Raw genomic sequence first — 9198 nt, 5'->3', positions numbered from 1 at the left:
ACACTGGGTGGTGAGGAAAGCAGATGACACACTTGCCTTCATTGGCCAAGGGCATTGAGTATAAGAGTTGGGAAGTCATGTTACAGTTGTACAAATCATTGATTAGGCCACACTTGGAGTATTGTGTGCAGTTCTGGTCACCACGTTATGAGCAGGACATGAGTAAGCTCGAGAGTAAGCTAAGATTTACAAAGATGTTGCCTGGATTGGAGGGCTTGAGTTATCAGGAGATTTGACAGGCTGGGTCTATATACCCTGGAGCAAAGGAAGATGATGTATATAAAATTATGAGAGGCATAATTAGGGTAGATAGCCAGACACTGTTTCCCACGGTAGGGGTATCTAAAACTGAAGGACATGGGTTTGTGAGAGGGAGGAGGTTTAAAGGGGATCTGAGGGGTAAATTTTTCGCACAAAGAGTAGTTGGTACAGGATTGAGCTGCCACAGGAGGTGGTGGGGGCAGGAACAGTAACAACATTCAAGAGGCATCTGGCCAGGTACTGAATGAGTAGGGCATAGTATGGAATTAATGCAGGCAGGTGCGATTAGTATGGATGGGCAAGATAGTTAGCATAGACACGGTGGGCCGAAGGGCCTGTTTCTGTGCTGTACAACTCCATGGCTCCGGTGATCCATTTCAAATTTTTTATTTAAAGACACAACCGATATCTTGATGTTGTTGTCAAGGGCAATTAACGATGGGCCAGAATTACTGATCTTGCCGGCAATAAGACAAACATTTCTCACTGATTGGTTCTGCCAGTAACTTAAATCTAATTATGTTTCTTGCTGATCAGAACTCCTGAGGCCAGTTCTCAGCAAGGCAACACTACTTATTATGGCACAGTAGGAGGCCATTCAGCTGATCGGGTCTGTACCGACTCCCAGAGGAGCAATCCCATCAGTCCCATTGCCCTCTCACTGTCACAAGGTCCAAATTCTGCAGTAGCACAGCAGAGACCTTCACCAGGAGGACTGCAGTGGTTTAAGAAGGTGGCTCACCCCCACCTTCTCAATGGTGTCCTGGCCACATCAGAAGGGAACATTCTCACCACACACATTACACACAGATTTGATTTGTGCAGGCATGAACCATTCTTACATGAAAAGCACAGACCCTGACTGGATTTTAAACCTTGACTCATGGTGAGGTGGCTGTGTCTGTCAATCTTCCCTCACTCAGCTGTTACTAAAGCTCTGCCGAACCATTTCATCTACATGTCTTGGCAAAACAGAATGTCATGAACTTAGCTCAGAAGAATTACATTGGGTTTGAAATACCAGCCCCGGAGGGAAAGAATTATAAATTGTTGTAATAAACCAGTGTTGCCATGGAAGTTGTTTGTCATCTGAAGAAGAGCCTTTAATGAAAATGTATATTTTCAATCATTAGTGGTATATGCTTGTTAGTGGCCAGCAATTACTGCCCATCCCTGACTGCCCTGAGAAGGTGGGGCTGAGCTGCCTCCTTGAACCACTGCAGTTCTCCTGGTGAAGGTGCTCCCGCATTGATGTTGGGGAGGGAGTTCAAGATCTAGATCAGTGATGATGGAGAATTGGTGGGGAAATTGGAGGTGTCTTTGTCTAAGGATTTATAAGTAGAAACCGATTGGCTGCGATTTCAAAACTGGCTCCAGAGCTGGGAGAGGCTCAGCCCTGGGCGAGGAGTGTAGGGTCAGGGAATCACTCCAGTACGTTGCATTACCGCTCACTGTGGCTGATGTCAGAGCAGCTGAGAGTCTTTGTGGAGAGATGGCGTGCTTAATTAACATAGTTAAATCAACTCCCCAATGAATCTGGTTCCCAATGTTAAATGTCATCTGATTTCAAGTTCACCACTGCTGTGTGGATTCCCTGGGTGCTGTGAAAGGGAGGGAGGCTCCCATATCTGTGGGGTACGGGATTCCCCAACATTCCCCATCGGCCAGAAGAAGCAGCAAAACTCCGCCAGCCCCACAAGGATGTTCCTCTGATCAGCACCAAGCACTGGCCCCTCTGCCCCTCCAATGCTGCCAGCCCTCCTCTCCCACCAGGAGCTCAATAAAACTATGAGAGGCATAGACAAAGTAGATAGCCAGAGTCTGGTAGATAACCAAACTTTCCATAGTAGGGAAGTCTAAAACTAGGGGGCATGGGTTTGAGGTGAGATGGAGGAGGTTTGAAGGGATCTGAGGGGCAAAATATTCACACAAGGTGTAGTTGGTATTTGGAATGAGCTGCCAGAGGAGGAGGTGGAGGCAGGAACAGTAACGACTTTAAGAGCCAGCTGGACAGGTACTGAATGAGCAGGGCACAGAGGGATATGGAACTAACGCAGGCAAGTGGGGTTAGTATAGATGGGCATGGTGGTCAGCATGGATGTGGTGGGCCGAAGGGCCTGTTTCCATGCTGCACAACTCTGTGTGAGTCCCGAGGTGAAGCCTCCTCCGTTTAGTCATCCCTGCTCATCCCCATTGGATTTGTCCCTTTGTCCCGTTGGCCAATGGGATTTGGATGGGGGGGTTGGCAATGGGTTAGCCCCCTCCCCAGCCCCCTGCTCCCTGTGAATGTCAGGATCAGTGCTTCCAGGAGTTGAGGCATGGATATATCCAAGGACTGTATGTGATTCTCAGGGTGCTCCGGGTCCTCTGGGTGCTCCGGTTCCCTCCCACATTCCAAAGATGTACAAGTTAGGAAGTTGTGGGCATGCTATGTTGGCACCGGAAGCTTGGCGACACTTGCAGACTCCCCCAGAACACTCTATGCAATCATGTGTGTTTCGATGTGCATGTGACTAATAAAGATATCTTATCTTAAGTATCTTGGAGGGAAGTGTTTCTGTTAATGAGGTGGGTTAATGAGTGGATGTAACGACTGAAGCAGAATCAGAATCAGGTTTACTATCACCAACATATATGTCGTGAAATGTGTTGTTTTGTGGCAGCAGTACAGTGCAAAGACATAAAAATCTATAAATTACAAAAATAAATAAATAGTTCCAAAAAAGGAATAACAAGGTAGTGTTCATGGGTTCATGGACCATTCAGAAATCTGATGGCGGAGGGGAAGAAGCTGTTCTTGAATCGTTGAGTATGGGTCTTCAGGCTCCTGTACCTCCTCCCCGATGGTAGTAACGAGAAGAGGGCATGTCCCGAATGGTGAGGGTCCTCAAGTGATGGATGCCACCTTCTCGAGGCACCGCCTCTTGAAGATGTCCTCGATGGTGGGGAGGGTTGTGCCCGTGATGGGGCTGCAGCCTCTTGTGATCCTGTGCATTAGAGCCTCCATACCAGGCAGTGATGCAACCAGTCAGGATGCTCTCCACCGTACATCTGTAAAATTTGTAAGAGCCTTTGATAACGCACCAAATCTCCTCAGACTCCTAATGAAATAGAATCACTGGCGTGACACAGTGTCGGTGTTTTAGGGTATTGTGGAGAACTGGTTAAAGGAATACAGAACAGAGTTAGTTAGTGAGACCAGGACTATGTCGTGAGGAGAAATTCTGCCTCCCCATATTGTGTCTTCAGTTTGATCCTCTCCCTTTGGACTGTCTAAGTTGGCTATGTGTATTTAGTTTAAAGCTATGGCTTGCCCCTGCCTCTCCCACTGTTTCCTTCCCTCCTTTGCCTGCTCCTGTTCACTGGATTTACCTGGATATAAACTGATGTATTGTGCAAGATGGAAGCCGTTCTTCTAACAAGCAGATCACCAGATCTTACAAGTGTTCTTGCTGGTTTCCGCAGTATCTTTTCCCAGACAAGTTGTAACACCTGACTGCAGCCTCATTGGAAGTAAGGGAAGGGTGGCAGTTTGTTTACTTATGAGTAAAGCATTAACCTGATCCACATCCGGGGAGGTTGGACAGATTAATTGGAATGTGGTCAGCAATAAATCACAATCCCATGAAATGATCAGAACGGGGTACACCTAGATCGTCTGGGACTTCAGAACAGTATTTTACAGCCAGTAATGTATTTGCTGATGTGTTGTGTCGGTTGGATGTGGGAAGAGCAGCACTGGGAATGGCCAGGCAATCTGCTCTGGCGGCAGTGGATAAACAATGGGCAGGGTGAGGGGAGGAATCCCCTGCTCGCCTTCCAGCATACCACCATACACTCCTCCGTGCCCATCGCAGGCTCGCTGGGGTTGGGTTTCAGTACTTCATCTGTGATTTCATCATTACTTCCGGTGAACTTTGGCCCACAACCTCAGCCTCAGCAAGTCCAATAGGGATGAGCCACAGAGCAATACAGCACAGATACAGGCCCTTCGGCCCGACCAGTCCATGCTGACCATGGTGCCCTCCCAGCTAGTCCCAATTTCCTGCGTTATCTTATGGTCTTATGGTCTAAGCCCCGCCCCTCCATGTACCTATCCAACTGCTTCTTAAATGATACTGTACCTGCCTCACCCACTTCCTCTGGCAGCTCGTTCCACCCACTCACCACCCTCTGTGTGAAAAAGTTGCCCCTCAGGTCCCTTTTAAATCTTTACCCTCTCACTCTAAACCTATGCCCCCTAGTTTTGGACTCCCCTACCCTGGGGAAAAGACTGTTACCATCCACCTTATCTCTGCCTCTCATAATTTTAAACACTTCTATAAGGTCACCCCTCATTCTCATACGTTCCAAGGAATAAAGACCCAGCCTGGCCAACCTCTCCCTGTAACTCAGGCCCTCGAGTCCTGGCAACATCCTCATAAATCTTCTCTGCACTCTTTCCAGTTTAACCACATCTTTCCTATAACAGGGTGACCAAAACTGCACATAGTGCTCCAAGTGCGGCCTCACCAACGACTCGTACAGCTGCAACATATTGTCCCAACTCCTATACTCAGTGCCCTGACTGACGAAGGCTAACTAGACAAAGAAGGCTACAGCCCAGGTCTCACATAGGGTTGTACAGCACAGAAACAGGCCCTTTGGCCCACCATGTCCATACCAACCATCAAGCCTACCTATAACTAATCCCACTTGAGATGGACTATGAGCTCGCGATCTACCTTGTTGTGACCTTGCACCTTATTGCACTGCACTTTCTCTGTAGCTGTGACACTTTACTCTGTACTGTTATTGTTTTTACCTGTACTACATCAATGCACTCTGTACTAACTCAATGTAACTGCTCTGTGTAATGAATTGACCTGTACAATCAGTTTGTAAGAGAAGCTTTTCACTGCACCTCGGTACAAGTGACAATAATAAACCAATCCCAACACCACTTGCCCACACATGGTGAAGAAACCCTCTGAAAATAATATAACTCCTTTAAAAAAAACATTGTTTTGTTTCTGATTATAAACACATTTATCAGTTCTAAACTCTCTGGGTAAAGTTGTCCTGAACCCTCTGCTCTGGCACACTCTGTGCGCTTTGACTTCTCATGAGGTCAAGTATACAGATACCAAACACAGCCTGACCTTCCTAAACCCAATGGAGTGAATCCTTTCAAGGCAAACGGGGTTCCTACTCTCACCGAATGTTGAAGAAGGGAGACCACACATTACCAACGAGCTGCTGTCCTGTCAAAGATGATAATCACTTGATCTAAACAGATTATTACTACATTTAACATTTCAGACTAGCTGTAGTAGTAATCTCCTCTCTTAATCACCGTCTCTCTCTCCCGCTCTTTATCTGTCTGTCTCTATTTCTCTCTCTGTCATCTCTCTCCTTTCTCAATCACTCTCTCTCTCTCTCTCTCTGTTTTTCCGACTCTCCCTCTCTCTCTAATCTCTCTGTCTCACATCTCTGCCTCTGTCTCTCAATTGTCCTTCCTCTCTCTCAATCACTCTCTCTCTATTGCAGACACATCTTTATATCTGTCGACCAATGTCAGGATTATATTACTGTTTTAACTATCTTCTGACACTGCTTTCTGGGAGAGAATTTGCAGGCTGCTCCATTTATATTTCTAAATGTCTTCCCATCCACACCGGCTGCCAGAGCCACACCTGAGGTGTATGGTCTGTTGTATGAGAGGCTTCCCATTCCCAGAGGAGAGAGCACTGTTATTCCTGAACACAGAACCAACAAAACACGTTGTACTTTGAACATGACCCAGGTACCCCTGGTCAGATCCTTGGCATGATTAGTCCAAGCTCTCCATGTCCTCAAACACCAGTCAGCAGGCTGGCTCCTCTCGGCATATTCCTGATTATCCAGCTCAACAAAGTTTCTCTCTTGCCCCAGCTTGTAACTGGGGCCATGAAACACCCTCCTTGTAAAAACATTTCATCAAAGCCCTTTGGTTTGAAAGTTCCCCAGAGCACTGCTGGGTGTCCAGACATTTCTGATTGTTTTAAGTATTGCTGCTAAATTATTGATAAGAAACCACTGAAGAAATTTCAATGCCAATGAAACATACTTGAAATTTTAAATTTCTTTTATCACAAATGTGAAGAAACACACGTGATGATTAATTAATATTTTGGTAAGATCACAGAGAGAGCTGGTACGTGTTTGGAGTATTAGACCGAGGATAGGGAGAACACAGGGCGTGTGCATGAATAATCTTGAGACATTCCTTCATCACCGACAGACTCATTCCACCTGGAACACACCCAGTTGAGGGCGTCAGTTAAAAGAGAAGTTCACACACGTAGAGGCAGAGTGGGGACTGCGCCCGGTAGGAACACAGCACAAGACTGACGATCATTGGAAGAAGAGATTTTACTGCCGGTAATGTTTGCAGTCAGACTTTTGGGATTAATGGGAGATATTTTCTCAGAACAAGCTGAAGTACTTCTCTCTAAATTACCGATAATTCAATTTATGGAATTCAACAGAGATCTTGAGTATTGTTTACTTGCAAGATTTTATCAGATTGAAAATTACAATAATCCACAAAGGTTCAAGATCATTAAATTACTCAGTAATTTACATTCTGACATTCAAGGAAGTCATGCCGCAGCTGTATAAAACTTTACTCAGACTGCACTTGGAATGTTGTGTGCAGTTCTGGTCGCCCCGTTACAGGAAGGGTGTGGAGACTGTGGAGAGGGCGCAGAAGAGGTTCACCAGGATGCTGCCTGTATTAGAGGGTATGAGCTATAAGGAAAGGTTGGACAAACTTAGGTTGTTCCCCTAGAGCGGCAGAAGTCTTATAGAAGACTTTAAAATTATTGAGAGGCATAGCTAGACAGGTAGAATCTTTTCCCCAAGGTAGAAATGTCAAACACCAGAGGACATGCTTTTAAGGGTAGAGAGGGGAAATTTGAAGGCGACGTGAGGGGCAAGTTTTTTTTACACGGAGAGTGGTGGGTGCCTGGAATGGGTTACCAGGGGTGGCAGTGGAAGCAGGCAGTTTGGGAGAGTTTAAGAGGCTTTTAGATAGACACATGAATATGAAGGGAGTGGAGGGATAGGGATGATACACAGGGGGAGGACATTTAGTATAGATTGGTATCAAGTCGGCACAACATTGTGGGCCGAATGGCCTGTCCCATGCTGGACTGTTCTGTGCTCTATGTTCTATGATATAACTGGATTTTGATTTCATTTGCAAAGGTTGGCTATATTTTTTAAATAATCCTACATTTAAAGTTGGCTCTCCAAATGTTAGCATAAAGCCCGAATGTTCTTTAGAAATATTGATGGATTTACATTTTCTCCTCAGGGACTATATTTCAAGAAGTTGTCTTTCACTGTGAAGATGCTGCTGCTGTTCCTGAGCCTGGGTGAGTTTAAAAATCATAGCATTGAACATGAAGTAGACAGATCATTAAATATATCAGGGAGGATTATTCTGTTGTGATTCTGTTTCCCGAAAACCCTTCTTATGTCTCATTTTGGGTATAACATAGAACATTGAACATAGAACAGTACAGCACAATACAGGCCCACAATGTTGTGCCGACCTTTAAACCTCGCCTAACACTATCTAACCCCTTCCTCCCACATATCCCTCTATTTTAAATTCCTCCATATGCTTATCTAGGATTCTGTTGAATTTGACCAATGTGCCTGCGTCCACCACCGCCCCAGGCAGCGCATTCCATGCCCCAACCACTCTCTGGGTAAAAAACCTTCCTCTGATATCTCCCTGGAATTTCCCACCTTTAAGGCCATGCCCTCTTGTATTGAGCCCTGGGAAAGAGGTGCTGGCTGTCCACTCTATCTATTCCTCAATATTTTGTACACCTCTATCATGTCTCCCCTCATCCTCCTCCTCTCCAAAGAGTAAAGCCCTAGCTCCCTTAGTCTCTCCTCATAATGCATACTCTCCAAACCAGGCAGCATCCTGGTAAATCCCCTCTGCACCCTTTCCAACGCTTCCACATCCTTCCTATAATGAAGTGACCAGAATGGGACACAGTACTCTAAGTGTGGTCTAACCAGAGTTTTATAGAGCTGCATCATTACCTCGCGGCTCTTAAACTCAATCCCTCGACTTATGAAAGCTAACACCCCATAAGCTTTCTTAACTACCCTATCCATGATATGAAAATATGAAGATGTCTCAGAAACTGTGAGTAAGTGAGGTTGACAAGTGCATCAGTTTTAAGATAGAATACTTAAATCATTCCAGAAAAAACAGCTGTACTTTGTGACCATTGCCAACATCTGTTAACTGAAGCTGCCACTTGGTCTAAGTTTGGTCACCACACCTGACCATTAATGTACATTAGAAGCCACAAATATAATAAAGAGCAGCAAGATGTTTGAGACCTCAGGGGTTCTCCTACACAAATAAGGATCTGAACATGAACTTGAATAATAGGAATTTGATACAGAGGAAAGCTCGGCAGAAAGGCACAGGTGGGAATGGCTGGTCAGAGAATAGCTGCAGGTGGTTCTGATACTGGACATGTACCGGAACGTGGGCGAGAGGATGGAGGCCGTGAGTTCAAACCCCACCGTAAGCAGTGGGAATCTAAATTCAGGCAACCCAGTAATTTTGCGTCAGTGATGTTCCGTGAGCAGTCACTGGATTGTCGTTGAGAAATGTGGATCATTAATGTCCTTTGGGGATGGAGATCTGCTACTTTCCTCAGTCTGGTCTAACATCACCCTGGCTCCAACACCGTTGGTTATTAAATAGCCCCTGTGAAATGGCCGAGTATACCACATAAACTGGGAATGGGCAGAAAATTCTGACCTTAAAGAGGCTTATAATATTATGAAGGGGCATAGATAGATAGAAATATAGATATTTTTAATAATATAAACATACACAGAAAGAGCCTTTTTCAAGGGAGAAATTTAAAGGAGATC

At 45.5% G+C, this 9198-nt stretch overlaps 1 protein-coding gene across 1 annotated transcript in view; it reads left to right on the top strand.

Annotated features, from left to right (window-relative positions):
- The first annotated feature begins 6565 nt into the window (after window positions 1-6565).
- Window positions 6566-9198, top strand: part of LOC127580807 (laminin subunit beta-3-like) — a 48006-nt gene continuing 45373 nt past the window's right edge. The window contains exons 1-2 of the mRNA XM_052034709.1: window positions 6566-6663; window positions 7601-7661. Coding sequence (XP_051890669.1) covers window positions 7637-7661 — 25 coding nt within the window. The 5' untranslated portion in view covers window positions 6566-6663; window positions 7601-7636. The remainder of the gene's footprint in view (window positions 6664-7600; window positions 7662-9198) is intronic.

Source organism: Pristis pectinata, chromosome 20, assembly GCF_009764475.1.
Source record: "Pristis pectinata isolate sPriPec2 chromosome 20, sPriPec2.1.pri, whole genome shotgun sequence".
In the NCBI taxonomy this organism is placed as follows: Eukaryota; Metazoa; Chordata; class Chondrichthyes; order Rhinopristiformes; family Pristidae; genus Pristis; species Pristis pectinata.
The sequence above is the reverse complement of the archived record's forward strand: the minus strand, read 5'-3'. Positions and strand labels throughout refer to the sequence as shown.